The 17,632-nt window shown below is 51.2% G+C and overlaps 1 protein-coding gene across 2 annotated transcripts in view; it reads right to left on the bottom strand.

The window, feature by feature from the left end:
• The window catches only part of fermt3a (FERM domain containing kindlin 3a), a 57,768-nt gene extending 40,488 nt beyond the window's left edge, over positions 1 to 17,280 (bottom strand). Inside the window, exons 1-2 of one of the 2 annotated variants that reach the window (XM_085976271.1) lie at positions 16,883 to 17,280; positions 6,518 to 6,677 (exon numbers count right to left, since the gene is read on the bottom strand). In XM_085976271.1, the coding sequence (XP_085832397.1) occupies positions 6,518 to 6,665 (148 nt within the window). In that variant the 5' untranslated portion in view covers positions 6,666 to 6,677; positions 16,883 to 17,280. Of the gene's footprint in view, positions 1 to 6,517; positions 6,678 to 6,773; positions 7,042 to 16,882 lie in introns of those variants that run through there. The other variant, XM_085976272.1, reaches the window with a different exon arrangement.
• Between the last annotated feature and the right edge of the window lie 352 nt (positions 17,281 to 17,632).

Below are 17,632 nucleotides of genomic sequence, written 5' to 3'. Positions count from 1 at the left end.
AAGGGGAGATGGTTAGAGTCTCGCTTGTTGGAGATGGTCATTGCCTGGCACTTGTGTGGTGCGAATGTTACTTGCCACTTGTCAGCCCAAGTCTGAATGTTGTCCAGGTCTTGCTGCATATGGACACGGACTGCGTCAGTATCTGACGAGTCTCGAATGGTGCCGTGGCTCAGTGGGTGGCACCCTCGCCTCTGGGTCAGAGGGTTGTGGGTTCAAGTCCCACTCCAGAGACTTGAGCACATAAAGCTAGCCTGACACTCCCAGTGCAGTACTAAGGGGGTGCCGCACTGTCGGAGGGGCGGTACTGAGGGAGCGCCGCACTGTCGGAGGGGCGGTACTGAGGGAGCGCCGCACTGTCGGAGGTGCCGTCTTTCAGATGAGATGTTAAACCGAGGCCCCGTCTGCCCTCTCAGGTGGACATAAAAGATCCCATGGCCATTATTTCGAAGAGGAGCAGGTGAGTTTGTCCTGGGGCCAATATTTATCTGTCAATCAACATCACTAAAAAAAATGATCTGGTCATTATCACATTGCTGTTTGTGGGAACTTGCTGTGCGCAAATTGGTTGCTGTGTTTCCTACATTACAACAGTGACTACACCTCAAAAGTACTTCATCGGCTGTGAATGCTTTGAGGCATCTGGTGGTTGTGAAAGGCACTGTAAAAATGCAAGTCTTTCTTTCCTGCTTTCTTTATCAGCATGGGTCTAACAGTATGCTGGCCTTCATTACAAGAGGATTTGAGTACAGGAGTAAAGAAGTCTTACTCCAATTATATTGGGCCCTGGTGAGACCACACCTGGAGTACTGTGTACAATTTTGGTCTCCTTACCTAAGGAAGGATATACTTGCCATAGAGGGAGTGTAGCGAAGGTTCACGAGATTGATTCCTGGGATGGCGGGACTGTCGTACGAGAAGAGATTGAGTAAACTAGGCCTGTATTCTCTTGAATTCAGAAGAATGATAGGGGATCTCATTGAAGCATACAAAATTATTACAGGGCTTAATGGGATGGATGCTGGGAGAATGTTTCCCTTGGCTGGGGAATCTAGAACCAGGGGCCACAGCCTCAGGATAAAGGGTAGGCCATTCAGGACTGAAATGAGAAGAAATGTCTTCACACAGAGGGCGGTGAATCTTTGGAATTCTCTACCCCAGAGGGCTGTGGAGGCTCAGTCATTGGGTATATTCAAAACAGAAGTCGATAGATTTCTGACTAGTAAGGGCATCAAGGGACATGGTGATAGGGCCGGTGAACGGAGTTGAGGCAGAAGATCAGCCATGATCTCACTGAATGGCGGAGCAGGCTCGAAGGGCCGAATGGCCAACTCCTGCTCCTATTTCTTATGTTCTTACCTCTACACACCTGTCCATAGACTCACACAGAAGGAATCGGTAAAAGAAAGAACGAACTCCCATTTATACCGTGCCTTTCACGATCTCAGGATGTCCCAAAGTGCTTCACAGACAATGACCCTGCGCCTGATAACCGGCCGAGACTAATTTCCAGGCCAAGGTGCTTTAAGTTACAGACTGACCTTTAACCCAGTGGTTCTGTGTCCCACTATAAGAGCAGGAGTCGGCCATTCGGCCCCTCGAGCCTGCTCCGCCATTCAATGAGATCATGGCTGGTCTGATCTTGGCCTCAACTCCACTTTCCCGCTCCCCATACCCCTCGACTCCCTTGTAGTTCGAATGTCTGTCAGTCTCCGCCTTGAATATATTCACTGACTCCGCCTCCACAGCTCTCCGGGGTAGAGAATTCCAAAGATTCACCACCCTCAGAGAAGAAATTCCTCCTCATCTCCGTCTTAAATGGGCGACTCCTTATTCTGAGACTGTGACCCCTCGTTCTAGATTCTCCCACGAGGGGAAACATCCTCTCAACATCCACCCTGTCCAACCCCCTCAGAATCACTATAGCCGAGAGCAGGCAACCCTTGCACTTTTCGACGTGGGTTAGAATCATAGAATCTTACCGCACAGAAGGAGGCCACTCGGCCAGTCGTGCCTGTGCCGGCCCTTTGAAAGAGCTGTCCAGTTTAGTCCCACCCTCCAGTACCGGACAGCCAGTGGCAATGGAACCCTTTCAGATGGTCTCCTCCCCGGCCCGAAGGCAAACGTAGCAGTTCAACTGTGGCCGAGTTCAACTAACTTGAGCACAGAGCAGGATCAATCCTGGGACCCGCGCAGTCTGTGCAGCTCACAGGCTTTAATCGCCTTAGGCATCTGTGGGGGCTTTTCTTACGCCCTTTCTGAGTACGTTCGTGTGCTAATATCGCACAAAGCGATTTCACCCCAGTAGTGTCAGAATGCGCCAAATTACAGGTCAGAGTTGCGCTGGCTACAAAATAGGTTGCAACTGTCCCAGTCTCATTCCATGGACCCTCACAGCTTGCAAAGTGCAGAGACCTATCCCCCCACCCATACTGGAGTCAAGCTCAGGTTTTAGACCTCAGGTCCTGGGGGGTGGTCGTGCTAACACTGAGGAAGAATGCAACATAGTGCAAGAAGAACAACAGAAAAATGCTGGAAAAACTCAGCAGGCCAGGCAACATCCGTGGAGAGAGAAATAGAGTCAACGTTTCAGGTCGAAGACCCTTCGTCAGGACTGAGAAAAAAAAGCAGGAAATGAAACAGATTAAAAGGCCAGTTTGGTGGCTGGGAAATGGGGATGAAAGGACAAAAGAGAAGTGAAGAGACATTAAGAGGTATTCAAAACCAGACGAGATGGTGATAGGACTAGTGGAGAGACAAAAGACGGCTCTAGATTAGGTGTGAAATGCGCAGGCAGAATGAGAGACAGCTGCCATGTGGGAGAGAGAAAAAAGGGGGGGGGGGGGGAGGGGGGGCCAAAACAATAATACAAGAAGACATGAGAAAACTTGCAGACTGGCCAGCGAAGTGGCAAGTGAACTTTAACACAGGTAAGTGTAAGTGTGAGGTCGGAAAAATAGAAACATCACCGACACCTTGGAAAATAAGAAACTGAATGGGGTAGCAGAGCAAAGGGGATCTCGGGATACAGGTGAAGAAACCATTAAAAGCAGCATCGAAGGTCAGCAAAGCAATTAAAATTGCTAACAAAACACGGCAGCTGGTGGAATTTAAATTTAATTCTGGAATTAAATGTTAGTCTTAGTAATGGCGACCATGATACCATCGTCTATTGTTGCAAAAACCCATCTGGTTCACTAATGTCCTTTCGGGAAGGAAATCTGCCGTCCTTACCTGGTCTGGCCTACATGTGACTCCAGACCCACAGCAATGTGGTTGACTCTTAATGCCCTCTGAAATGGCCTAGCAAGCCACTCAGTTGTAAACAACTGCTACGAAAAACAATATGAATAAAACCGGACAGACCACCCGGTATCGACCTCGGCACTGAAAACGACAACGGCAAACCCAGCCCTGTCGACCCTGCAAAGTCCTCCTTACCAACATCTGGGGGCTTGTGCCAAAATTGGGAGAGCTGTCCCACAGACTAGTCAAGCAACAGCCTGACATAGTCATAATTACCGAATCATACCTTACAACCAATGTCCCAGACACCACCATCACCATCCCTGGGTATGTCCTGTCCCACCGGCAGGACAGACCCACCAGATGTGGTGGCACCGTGGTATACAGTCGGGAGGGAGTAGCCCTGGGAGTCCTCAACATTGACTCAGGACCCATGAGGTCTCATGGCATCAAGTCAAACATGGGCAAGGAAACCTCCTGCTAATTACCACCTACCATCCTCCCTCAGCTGATGAATCAGTACTCCTTCATGTTGAACACCAATTGGAAGAAGCACTGAGAGTAGCAAGGGCACAAAATGTCCTCTGGGTGGGGTACTTCAATGTCCATCACCAAGAGTAGCTCGGTAGCACCACAACTGACCGAGCTGGCTGAGTCCTAAAGGACATAGCTGCCAGACTGGGTCTGCGACAGGTGGTGAGGGAACCAACAAGAGGGAAAAACCTACTTGATCTCGTCCTCACCAATCTACCTGTTGCAGATGCATCTGTCCATGACAGCATTGGTGGAAGTGACCACCGCACAGTCCTTGTGGAGATGAAGTCCCGTCTTCATGTTGAGGATACCCTCCACCGTGTTGTGTGGCACTACCACCGTGCTAAATGGGACAGATTTCGAACAGATCTGGCAACTCAAAACTGGGCATCCATGAGGTGCTGTGGGCCATCAGCAGCAGCAGAATTGTATTCAACCACAATCTGTAACCTCATGGCCCGGCATTTCCCTCACTCTACCATTACCATCAAGCCGGGAGATCAACCCTGGTTTAACGAAGAGTGCAGGAGAGCATGCCGGGAACAGCACCAGGCATACCGAAAAATGAGGTGTCAACCTGGTGAGGCTACAACACAGGACTACTTGCATGCCAAACAACGGAAGCAACATGCGATAGACAGAGTTAAGCGATCTCACAACCATCGGATCAAATCAAAGCTCTGCAGTCCTGCCACATCCAGTCATGAGTGGTGGTGGACAATTAAACAGTTAACAGGAGGAGGAGGCTCCAAAAATATCCCCATCCTCAATGATGGTGGAGCCCAGCACGTGAGTGCAAAAGACAAGGCTGAAGCATTTGCATCACAGATGCCAGTCTTCAGCCCACTCAATTCACTCCACGTGATGTCAAGAAACGGCTGAAGACACTGGATACTGCAAAGGCTATGGGCCCTGACAACATTCCGGCAATAGTACTGAAGACTTGTGCTCCAGAACTAGCTGCGCCCCTAGCCAAGCTGTTCCAGTACAGCTACAACACTGGCATCTACCCGGCAATGTGGAAAATTGCCCAAGTATGTCCTGTCTACAAAAAGCAGGACAAATCCGACCCGGCCAATTACCGTCCCATCAGTCTACTCTCAATCATCAGCAAAGTGATGGAAGGTGTCGTCGACAGTGCTATCAAGCGGCACTTACTCAGCAATAACCTGCTAACTGACGCCCAGTTTGGGTTCCGCCAGGGCCACTCAGCTCCTGACCTCATTACAGCCTTGTTCCAAACATGGACAAAAGAGCTGAACTCAAGAGGTGAGGTGAGAGTGACTGCCCTTGACATCAAGGCAGCATTTGATCGAGTGTGGCATCAAGGAGCCCTAGCAAAACTGAAGTCAATGGGAATCAAGGGGAAAACTCTCCATTGGTTGGAATCATACCTAGCACAAAGGAAGTTGGCTGTGGTTGTTGGAGGTCATTCATCTCAATCACATGACATCACTGCAGGAGTTCCTCAGGGCAGTGTCCTAGGCCCAACCATCTTCAGCTGTTTCATCAATGACCTTCCCTCCATCATAAGGTCAGAAGTGGGGATGTTCGCTGATGATTGCACACTGTTCAGCACCATTCGAGACTCGTCAGATACTGACGCAGTCCGTGTCCATATGCAGCAAGACCTGGACAACATTCAGACTTGGGCTGACAAGTGGCAAGTAACATTCGCACCACACAAGTGCCAGGCAATGACCATCTCCAACAAGCGAGACTCTAACCATCTCCCCTTGACATTCAATGGCATTACCATCGCTGAATCCCCCACTATCAACATCCTGGGGGTTACCATTGATCAGAAACTGAACTGGACCAGCCACATAAATACTGTGGCTACAAGAGCAGGCCAGAGGCTGGGAATTCTGTGGCGAGTGTCTCACCTCCTGACTCCCCAAAGCCTTTCCACCATCTACAAGGCACAAGTCAGGAGTGTGATGGAATACTCTCCACTTGCCTGGATGAGTGCAGCTCCAACAACACTCAAGAAGCTCGACACCATTCAGGATAAAGCAGCCCGCTTGATTGGCACTCCATCCACCACCTTCAACATTCACTCCCTCCACCACAGGCGCACCGTGGTTGCAGTGTATACCATCTACAAGATGCACTGCAGCAACTCGCCAAAGCTCCTTCAACAGCACCTTCCAAACCCGCGACCTCTACCACTTAGAAGGACAAGGGCAGCAGACGCATGGGAACATCACCACCTACAAGTTCCCCATCAAGCCACACACCATCCTGACTTGGACCTGTACCGCCGTTCCTTCACTGTCGCTGGGCCAAAATCCTGGAACTCCCTTCCTAACAGCATTGTGGGTGTACCTACACCACACGGACTGCAGCGGTTCAAGAAGGCGGCTCACCACCATCTTCTCAAGGGCAATTAGGGATGGGCACTAAATGCAGGCCTAGCCAGCCAGCGACGCCCACACCCAATCAACGAATAAAAAAAACAAAAAAAAACAGGGAGTGATTGAGGCGAATGGCACAGATGCTTTCAAAAGGAAACTAGACGAGTACACGAGAGAAAAGGGAATAGAAAGATATGCCGAAAGGCTGAGATGAGGCAGGTGGAATGGGAGGAGACTCATGTGGAGCATAAACACCTGCACAGACTCATTGGTCCGAATGGCCTGTTCCTGTGCTTCTATGTTCAATGCGATTCTATGTAAAAGGACATCATTAGACCCGATTCTCAGCTGACCGTCAGTCGTTTACCATTATTAGAACTTACTGATTTTTTCAACGAGTTGGAGAATGACACCACCGATGTGTACGTCCCCCGTAACCCTCAGCGTGATGGGATCTGCATCGGGGCCCAGTTCTTCAACTTGAATCTTCAGCTCCCATGACGCGTCGGCATAATTACGGCCCTGCGCCATCTTTCAACATACCTGCCAACAGGAGAGCAGCCATTGAATCAAAACACACTTTGTAGAAAGGGGAGGCAGGGAAGGGAAGGGAAGGGAAGGAGGGAAAGATAGACTTACAGCGCCTTCCACGAGCCCGGGATGACCGCTGATTCCGCTTCCCTGCGTGTGTGCGATATTTAATTAGCGACAAGTATAAATGAATGCCTGGAGCTCCCGGGGCACAGCAAGTGTGGCTGCTCCACTGTCCCGCTGGTGTGGCTTTCCTCTTGCGTGCCTCAGCGGGTGTCTGGCACACCTTGGGTCTGTAGGCCAGGAGTTCCAGCCCATTGACAGCGAAACTGTGTGGCTGACTTACATCCGGTTCTGTTTATGACTGGAGGCCACGTTCAAATCAGAGAGCAAACACGGAGGTTTATTTTCTATCTTTTATTAGCTGGGCGTGACTCTAAAAAGTCATTCAGACGCCCAAGTGTGATTAAAGCACCAGTGAGTGAAGTCAAAGGAGTTCAACACACGTCACCGCGCTGTAATGATCTGCAGGATGTAGATTTATGCTTCTGACTTCACACCGCTTTTCAATCACCTCTCCCTTCACAATTCATTTATTTTCAAACAACAGCTTGCATCATCACAAAGACGAGGAGTGTACTGGTCATAGGCAGGAAGTAGGGGAGTAAAGTTGGCCAAGGAGAAGCAAACCAAGGTAAAAGAGGCAGAGCAGTGTTTAAAGGTGTGGAAGAAAGAGAGACTCGCATTTCTCCCGTGCCTTACACATCCTCAGGACGTCCCAAAGCACTTTACAGCCAATGAAGTACTTTCTGAAGTGTAGTCACTGTTGTAATGTAGGAAATGCGGCAGCCAATCTGCGCTCAGCAAGCTCCCACAAACAGCGAGGTGATAATGACCAGATAATTTTTTTTAGTGATGTTGGTTGGGGGATTAATATTGGTCCCAGGACACCGGGGAGAACTCCCCCTGCTCTTCTTCCAATAGTGGCCGTGGGATCTTTTACATCCACCTGAGGGGGCAGACAGGCCTCGGTTTAACGTCTCATCCGAAAGATGGCCCCTCCGACAGTGCGGCTCTGCCTCAGTACTGCCCCTCCGACAGTGCGGCGCTCCCTCAGTACTGCCCCTTCGACAGTGTGGCGCTCCCTCAGTACTGCCCCTCCCGACAGTGCGGCGCTCCCTCAGTACTGCCCCTCCGACAGTGTCGCACTCCCTCAGTACCGCCCCTCCGACAGTGCGGCGCTCCCTCAGTACTGCCCCTCCGACAGTGCGGCGCTCCCTCAGTACTGCCCCTCCGACAGCGCGGCTCTCCCTCAGTACCGCCCGTCCGGCGCTCCCTCAGTACTGCCCCTCCGACAGTGCGGCGCTCCCTCAGTACTGCCCCTCCGACAGTGTCGCACTCCCTCAGTACTGCCCCTCCGACAGTGTCGCACTCCCTCAGTACCGCCCCTCCGACAGTGCGGCGCTCGCTCAGTACTGCCCCTCCGACAGTGCAGTGCTCCCTCAGCACTGCCCCTCTGACAGTGTCGCACTCCCTCAGTACCGCGCTCCCTTAGTACTGTCCCTCCGACAGAGCAGCGCTCCCTTAGTACTGCCCCTCCCACAGTGCGGCGCTCCCTCAGTACCGCCCATCCGACAGTGCGACACTCCCTCAGTACCACCCATCCGGCAGTGTGGTGCTCCCTCAGTACCACCCATCCGGCAGTGTGGTGCTCCCTCAGTACCGCCCATCCGGCAGTGTGGTGCTCCCTCAGTACTGCCCCCCCAACAGTACAGCGCTCCCTCAGTACTGCCCCTCCGACAGTACGGCGCTCCCTCAGTACTGTGCTGGGAGTGTCAGCCTGGATTTTGTGCTCAAGGCTCTGTAGTGGGGCTGAAACTCACGACCTTCTGACTCAGAGGAAGATAGCGAGGTGAAGAAGTTTAGAAAGAGATGGAGTGGGGGAGGCGGGTGGACAGGGGAGGATGAGTGGAGGGTTCATGTTGGGATATAGGACCGGAGAAAGTTGCAGAGGTAGGGTGGAGCAAGGCAGTAAAGGAACGAGGCCGAGGATTCCTGAAGCCAATGTGCTGGAAGGAGCAGTCAATGGCAGACTGTGAACTCGGGATAACAGATGTGCGGGTTAGCTCGGAAGGACAATGAGGAGAACACTGCTGAAATCAAGCCTTGAAGTCATGAGGTGAAGGTTGGATAACGTGGAGATGCAAGAGATGGAATTTACTGCATGAAAGGCTGGCTAGTGGAAGCAGATTCAATAGTAACTTTCATTAGGCTTATATTCACTAGAGTTTAGAAGAATGAGAGGGGATCTCATTGAAACTTATAAAATTCTAACAGGACTAGACAGACTAGATGCAGGAAGGGTGTTCCTGATGGCCGGGGAGTCCAGAACCAGGGGTCCTGGACAGAAATGAGGAGGAACTTGTGGAATTCTCTACCACAAAAGGCAGTAGAGGCCAGTTCATTAAATATATTCAAGAAGGAGTTAGATATATTTCTTAAGGCTAAAGGGATCAAGGGATATGGGGAGAAAGCAGGGACAGAGTACTGAATTTGGAAGATCAGCCATGATCTCATTAAATGGCAGAACAGGCTCGAGGGGCCGAATGGCCTACTCCTGCTCTGATCTTCTATGTAAAAGAGAATTGGATAAATACTTGAAAAAGGAGAAATCTGCAGAGCTATGGGGAAACAGCAGGGGAGTGGGACTAAGTGACAAAAGTACGATGGATCGAATGGCCTCCTGTGCTGTATGATTCTATGAAGTAATCAGTCCTGGCGATGTACCGGATGTGAGATTTGAAACTCAGCTCAGTGTGGAGCAGGGCACTCGGAATGCATACTATTGAGTTCAGTCTCAGCAGCAGCCGGGAAGAGAGATGGGATTCACAACAGGATGCCTTCCATCTGAACCGAAGGCGGTCCCGACTCATCCAGACCTTTAGGGTCTGAAAGACAGTCCAGGGGTGACAGTGGAGTGTGCGACTGAGGGTGGTGGTGGGGAGTTAAAGACAAGTATCATTGGTGTCAATGTACAGTATTGTCAAATGAGGTTGCTGAGGGGCAGCACACCAATAAAAAATGGCAGGGCGTCAAGAATGGACCCTTGGTGAAGGTGCTCCCACGGTGCCATTAGGGAGGGAGTTCCAGGATTTTGACCCAGCGATGAAGGAATGGCCGACACATGTCCAAGTTGGGATGTTGTGTGTGTGACTTGGAGGACTCACAGCACCAGGGACCCGGGTTCGAATCCGGCCTCGGGTGACTGTCTGTGTGGAGTTTGCACATTCTCCCTGTGTCTGCGTGGGTTTCCTCCGGGTGCTCCGGTTTCCTCCCACAGTCCAAAGATGTGCGGGTTAGGTTGATTTGGCTATGATAAATTGACCCTCAGTGTTAGGGGATTAAATATGTGGGGTTACGGTGATAGGGTGGGATATGTGTCAGTGCAGGCTCGATGGGCCAAAATGGCCTCTATCTGCATTGTGGGGATTCTGTGATTCTGTGACGGTGGTCCCATGCATCTGCTGCCCTTGTCCTTCTTGGCCGCGGGTTTGGGAGGAGCCGCCGAAGATTGGGCTTGCCGACAGTCAAACAGTCGACAGGCACCCATAGCCTGGGTTCACGCATCAAGAACGGCCACTTGGATGAGGCAGTCGGAGGGGGTGCCGGGGACCTGTGGGATGGTGAGAGTCAGGACCTTCAGAAGGGGGAGGGAGAAAACTGACCAAAAATAAAAGCCCAGCAATCTCGCTGCAAGATAAAATAAGATGTTGCACAAACATGTCTCTACTTACAAACGCTGTGCAGTAAAGCAACGAGGTCCCGTCACAAACAGAGCGGCCACTGCCTGCAGTTTATCTGGCTGACAAGCCACAGTATCCTGTCCACAGCCCAGGATCAGTGTACAAGTAACAAAGATAGCAGCTGGAACAGGAGTGCTGTGCTGTCTCGGAGCTGCTGAAGATATTTTTGGACGGTTTAGCTTCTGTAACTGTTTATGTCAGCCAACCGCCCAGTGCTTATTCAGCAGCTTGATTCAAGTGCAGCGCTTGGCTGCCGTTTGTAATTTTGGACACTCCACTTGAAGCGAAGTCGGGTGAATTAAAGCGGTTTGCAGACCCTTCGATCACATTGGCTCTGGCTCGGAGTAATATTTTGTATCTGTTCCCCAGGGACCTGCCATTTAACAGGATTGTGCCTTTAGAACAGTTAATGAAGCTCCTGTTAAGTTCCACCCCTCCTCTTTCCTCCTGCTTTGAGTCCATTGCACCCTTTCCGTCTTTCAAGATGAGACGTTAAATTGAGGCCCCGTCTGCTCTCTCAGGTGGATGTAAAAGATCCCACGGCCACTATTGAAGAACAGCACGGGGAGTTCTCCCCCTGGTGTCCTGGGGCCAATATTTATCCCTCAACCAACATCACTAAAAACAGATGATCTGGTCATTATCACATTGCTGTTTGTGGGAGCTTGCTGTGCGCAAATTGGCTGCCGCGTTTCCTACATTACAACAGTGACCACACTTCAAAAAGTACTTCATTGGCCGTGAAGCACTTTGGGACGTCCTGAGGTGGGGAAAAGCGCGGAAGAAATGGGAGTCTTTCTTTCTGTGAGTCACACTGAATTACATTTGTAAATTGTTTACACAGCATTGGGATAAACACAGTATGTTTTTTTACTTTAATTGGTAATAATTAACTGCTGATTATCCCTTGACTAACTTGCAATAAATGTGTTACAACCATTCGGCGTGGTGTGGCCATAGATCTTCATAAACAAGGCGGTACTGGCTGTTACTGTCAGAACCAAATCCCTCCCACACAAGTTTCACCGAGATGATTATAAAATAAAGGGTTTCGATCGAGTAAGTGAGGATAAACTGTTTCCATTGGTGGGAGGGTGGGGAACCAGAGGTCACAGATTGAAGATAATCAGTAAAAGAACCAGAGGGGAGATGAGGAGAATGTTTTTACGCAGCGAGTTGTTGTGATCTGGAATGCGCTGCCTGAAAGGGCGGTGGGAGCAGATTCAATAGTAACTTTCAAAAGGGAATTGGAGAAATACTTGAAAAGGAGCCGGTACAGGCATGATGGGCCAAATGGACTCGTCCTGTGCTGTGTGATTCTGAGTGGTTTCAAGCTTTTAACTTAAGCCACAAAGCTTGATATCAATCTAACTATTACTGCTTACATAGGATTCCATCGGATATACGGCACAGAAACAGGCCATTCGGCCCAACCAGTCCGAGCCGGTGTTTATGCTCCACTCGAGCCTCCTCCCGTCTTTCCTCATCTCACCCTATCAGCATATCCTTCTATTCCCTTCTCCCTCATACGCTTGTCCAGCCTCCCCTTAAATGTATCGATACTATTCGCTTCAACCACTCCCTGTGGTAGCGAGTTCCACATTCTCACCACTCTCTGGGTAAAGACGTTTCTCCTGAATTCCCGATTGGATTTCTTGGTGACTCTCTTATATGGATGGCCTCTAGTTTTGCTCTTCCCCACAAGTGGAAACACTCTCTCTGTATCCACTCTATCAAAACCTTTCATCATTTTAAAGACCTCTATTAGGTCACCCCTCAGCCGCCTTTATTCAAGAGAAAAGAAACCCAGCCTGTTCATCCTTTCCTGCACCCTCTCCAGTGCCTCTATATCCTTTTTATAATATGGCTTGATTGATTCCGTCTTCTCTCCTACCCTTTCCAACCTTGGTGGTGTCTTGCACTGTGTGACCTTCACCTTTCAACTAAGCATCTTAATAAAAAACACTTAACTCTGAGGATTAATATGGTGGTTATAAACTGCTCTTGACTGGACTCCTGCCTCGTCACCATTCAATGGCTCCAACATTTTCAAAACAGGCCATGTTGTGCTCTGAAATCAGTACAATGGGCTGGAGTACCAACAATCACATCACTGCACACTTACAGCACAATTCCTGGCTCTCTGTCCACTACTCCAGCACAAAACACATTCAGAGGTGGTATATAATAACAACTAGTGTTTATACACCACCTTTAACGTAGTAAAACGTCCCAAGGTGCTTCACAGGAGCGTATTCAGACAAAAATTGACACTGAGTCACATGTGAGATATTAGGACAGGTGAGCAAAAGCTTGGTCAAAGTGGTAGCTTTTAAGGAGCGTCTTAAAGGAGGAGAGAGAGGGAGGAGAGAGAGGCAGAGATTTTACAGAGGGAATTCCAGAGCTTAGGGCCCAGGCGGCTGAGGGCACGGCCGCCAATGGTGGAGCGATGGAAATCGGGGGCCAGAATTGGTGGAATGCAGAGATCTCGGAGGGTTGTAGGGCTGGAGGAGGTTACAGAGATAGGGAGGGTTGTAGGGCTGGAGGAGGTTACAGAGATAGGGAGGGTTGTGGGGCTGGAGGATGTTACAGAGATAGGGATGGGTGTAGGGGCTGGAGGAGGTTACAGAGATAGGGAGGGTTGTAGGACTGGAGGAGGTTACAGAGATAGGGAGGGTTGTGGGGCTGGAGGATGTTACAGAGATAGGGAGGGTTGTAGGGGCTGGAGGAGGTTACAGAGATAGGGAGGGGTGTAGGGCTGGAGGAGGTTACAGAGATAGGGAGGGTTGTAGGGCTGGAGGAGGTTACAGAGATAGGGAGGGGTGTAGGGGCTGGAGGAGGTTACAGAGATAGGGAGGGTTGTAGGGCTGGAGGAGGTTACAGAGATAGGGAGGGTTGTGGGGCTGGAGGAGGTTTCAGAGCTAGGGAGGGTTGTGGGGGCTGGAGGAGGTTACAGAGATAGCGAGGGGTGTAGGGGCTGGAGGAGGTTACAGAGACAGGGAGGGTTGTAGGGCTGGAGGAGGTTACAGAGATAGGGAGGGTTGTGGGGCTGGAGGAGGTTTCAGAGCTAGGGAGGGTTGTGGGGGCTGGAGGAGGTTACAGAGATAGCGAGGGGTGTAGGGGCTGGAGGAGGTTACAGAGATAGGGAGGGTGGTGGGGCTGGAGGAGGTTACAGAGCTAGGGAGGGTTGTAGGGGCTGGAGGAGGTTACAGGGATAGGGAGGGTTGTAGGGGCTGGAGTAGGTTACAAAGACAGTGAGGGTTGTAGGGCTGGAGGAGGTTACACAGATAGGGAGGGTTGTATGGCTGGAGGAGGTTACAGAGATAGGGAGGTTACAGAGATAGGGAGGGGTGTAGGGGGCTGGAGGAGGTTACAGAGATAGGGAGGGTTGTGGTGCTGGAGGAGGTTACAGAGATAGGGAGGGTTGTGGGGGCTGGAGGAGGTTACAGAGATAGGGAGGGTTGTAGGGGCTTGAGGAGATTACAGAGATAGGGAGGGTTGTGGGGATGGAGGAGGTTACAGAGCTAGGGAGGGTTGTGGGGGCTGGAGGAGGTTACAGAGATAGGGAGGGGTGTAGGGGCTGGAGGAGGTTACAGAGATAGGGAGTGTTGTAGGGCTGGAGGAGGATACAGAGATAGGGAGGTGTGTAGGGGCTGGAGGAGGTTACAGAGATAGGGAGGTTTGTAGGGGCTGGAGGAGGTTACAGTGATAGGGAGGGGGGCGAGGAGGCCGTGGAGGGATTTGAACACCAGGATGAGAATTTTAAAATCGAGGCGTTGCCGGACCGGGAGCCAGTGTAGGTCAGCGAGCACAGGGGGTGATGGGTGAGCGGGACTGGGTGTGAGTTAGGACACGGGGCAGTGAGCACAGGGGGTGATGGGTGAACAGGACTGGGTGTGAGTTAGGACACGGGGCAGTGAGCACAGGGGGTGATGGGTGAACGGGACTGGGTGCGAGTTAGGACACGGGGCAGTGAGCACAGGGGGTGATGGGTGAACGGGACTGGGTGCGAGTTAGGACACGGGGCAGTGAGCACAGGGGGTGATGGGTGAACGGGACTGGGTGTGAGTTAGGACACGGGTCAGTGAGCACAGGGGGTGATGGGTGAACGGGACTGGGTGCGAGTTAGGACACGGGTCAGTGAGCACGGGGGGTGATGGGTGAACGGGACTGGGTGCGAGTTAGGACACGGGGCAGTGAGCACAGGGGGTGATGGGTGAACGGGACTGGGTGCGAGTTAGGACACGGGGCAGTGAGCACAGGGGGTGATGGGTGAACGGGACTGGGTGGGAGTTTGGACACGGGTCAGTGAGCACAGGGGGTGATGGGTGAACGGGACTGGGTGTGAGTTAGGACACGGGGCAGTGAGCACAGGGGGTGATGGGTGAACGGGACTGGGTGCGAGTTAGGACACGGGTCAGTGAGCACAGGGGGTGATGGGTGAACGGGACTGGGTGCGAGTTAGGACACGGGTCAGTGAGCACAGGGGGTGATGGGTGAACGGGACTGGGTGCGAGTTAGGACACGGGTCAGTGAGCACAGGGGGTGATGGGTGAACGGGACTGGGTGCGAGTTAGGACACGGGTCAGTGAGCACAGGGGGTGATGGGTGAACGGGACTGGGTGCGAGTTAGGACACGGGTCAGTGAGCACAGGGGGTGATGGGTGAACGGGACTGGGTGCGAGTTAGGACACGGGGCAGTGAGCACGGGGGGTGATGGGTGAACGGGACTGGGTGCGAGTTAGGACACGGGGCAGTGAGCACAGGGGGTGATGGGTGAACGGGACTGGGTGTGAGTTAGGACACGGGGCAGTGAGCACAGGGGGTGATGGGTGAACGGGACTGGGTGTGAGTTAGGACACGGGTCAGTGAGCACAGGGGGTGATGGGTGAACGGGACTGGGTGCGAGTTAGGACACGGGGCAGCAATGTTTTGGATGAGCTCAAGGCTCGAAGATGGGAGGCGACCAAGAGAGCATTGGACTATAACTATTAAAGTTAGAAGTCTTACATACTCGCAGTGTTGAAATCAAGACTCAATGCACTGCCTTCTACACTAACTCATTTTTTCCAAAAACCACAAAACTGTGGAAGATGTCATCTCCCTCAGTCTCGTCTCTTCTTCCTACAATCGACAGGTATTTTGAAGGCCCACATTGAACGTTCCTTCCTATCTTGGCTTTCACCCTTTTCAGCACTGCTGTCCAATGGGACCTGGGGTGGGGGGTTTCACAGTGAGATGAATTGATGATATCTGTGAAACCTGCCGATCATGACTCCAGAGGCGTACTACCGTCGCAAAAATTCGCCACCAATTCTTTGCGCTGCCTGAAGAAAAGCAGCGGAAACTATGGTGCAATGGGAGCACAGACCACTGCCCCTCAGTGAAGTAGGACTTAGGCAGAATACGTGCCCACGCTCCATCCCCTGCCGAGTTCTTGGGTCTCAGCTGTGCCCCCAGGAGGGTTGTCCCGACAGAAAGGGAAAAGGGCATCATCGTGGGGGCGGTACTATCGAAGAGGTCAAGGGCCCGGCCCTTCTCACCTGTCCTCCCAACCGCAGCTGTTGAAACGCCCCGAGGAAATGCAGTTAAAGGGTCAACAAAGAAACACCATACCCTCCGTAAGAAAAATGGAGGAGGCGGGGGTGGCGCTGAGGGGACTCATTTAAACAGGTAGATTACAACATGGCTGAACAGGCTCGAAGGGCTGAATGGCCTACTCCTGTTCCTATGTAACACAAATACATTGATTCTAAATATGTAAATAAGCCCTTATAAACAAAACAAATTGTTGTAAAAAAAACTAAAAAAGTTAAAATAGTGGATGATGGAGTTTTGATTTGTGTTTTTAAAAAGAATAAGGGTATTACATGAGACTGGAGAAGCTGGGATTGTTCTCCTTAGAGCAGAGAAGGTTAAGGGGAGATTTAATAGAGGCGTTCAAAATCATGAGGGGCTTTGATAGAGTCGATCAGGAGAAAGTGTTTCCAGTGGCAGGAGGGCCGGTAACCAGAGGACACAGATTTAAATAATTGGTAAAAGAACCAGAGGGGAGATGTTTTTACGCAGCGAGTTGTTGTGATCTGAAAGGGCGGTGGAAGCAGATTCAATAGTAACTTTCAAAAGGCAATTGGATAAATACTTGAAAAGGAGAAATGTGCAGGGCTGTGGGGAGAGAGCAGGGGGGAGTGGGACTAATTGGAGAGCTCTTTCAAAGAGCCGGCACAGGCACGATGGGCCGAATGGCCGCCTCCTGCGCTGTGTGATTCTATGATTTTTACATTCTCATCTGAGCTAACGCAGTTACATACACCTCGCACATACAGTCCCAACGGAAGGGGATCCAGCAGAAAGCACTCCAGTCATAGCCCATGTGTAAGCTTCACTCCTACAAAGTATCAACGTTCCCCTCACCAGTTTCCACAGAATCCGGTTGTCCTGATTCCAGAGTTCAGGCTGGCGAAACCTTTCTCCTCTGCTCCTCGCTCGCTTCTGCCCTTGCTCGCTCTTCTGCAGGGCGTCGCCGAAGGTTTCAAACTGCGAGTAATTTCCGTTCAGCAAGAGTATCGAGTCACACTTCTGCAGGCTAAGCAAATATATGCACCTACCCGGGGCTCAAGAGAGGCCCTTAAGATCCAGGGATGACTGACTGACGACACGCTGCATCACACCGCAACCCAAAAAAAACAATGCATTCACTTTGCCTCAACTTTTCGAGCAAATCTGCCGTGGCAGTTTCTGCAAGTGTGCAACCTGAGAGTGAGTGTGCAATGATGCACAGGCGTGCGGTGACAGTGCACCAGCTATATACGTGAGGCTGGGTTTCTTTTTTAAATGCCTGCCTGTGTGCCATTCCTGCCCCTGCCCATTTGCCTGTGAAACTGTCAGATTGCCCTCGCCCTCCTCCTCGTTTGGTTGCCCCCTTATCGTCACACTCAGATCCTTCTTTGTTGCTGTTGTAAATTTGTTTAAAGCTTGAGATTTTTTTTCTTTTTTGCTTGAGAATTTTAGTCGAGGTTGATACATGCGAAGAGATAAATGCCCTGTCTGGACATGTTGAGAGGGGTTATTAACAACTGTTCCAACCATTCCGATTGCCCTAGTGTGTGACGTGTAGAGGCTGTGGTATGTCTGTTCCCGTCTACTTCTTAAAATAACACCCAA

This window comes from Somniosus microcephalus, unplaced genomic scaffold, assembly GCF_052327205.1.
Source record: "Somniosus microcephalus isolate GS21.2 unplaced genomic scaffold, FLI_Smic_1.0 unresolved_chr2, whole genome shotgun sequence".
NCBI classification, from domain to species: Eukaryota; Metazoa; Chordata; class Chondrichthyes; order Squaliformes; family Somniosidae; genus Somniosus; species Somniosus microcephalus.
This window is presented reverse-complemented; position numbering and strand designations above follow the sequence as displayed.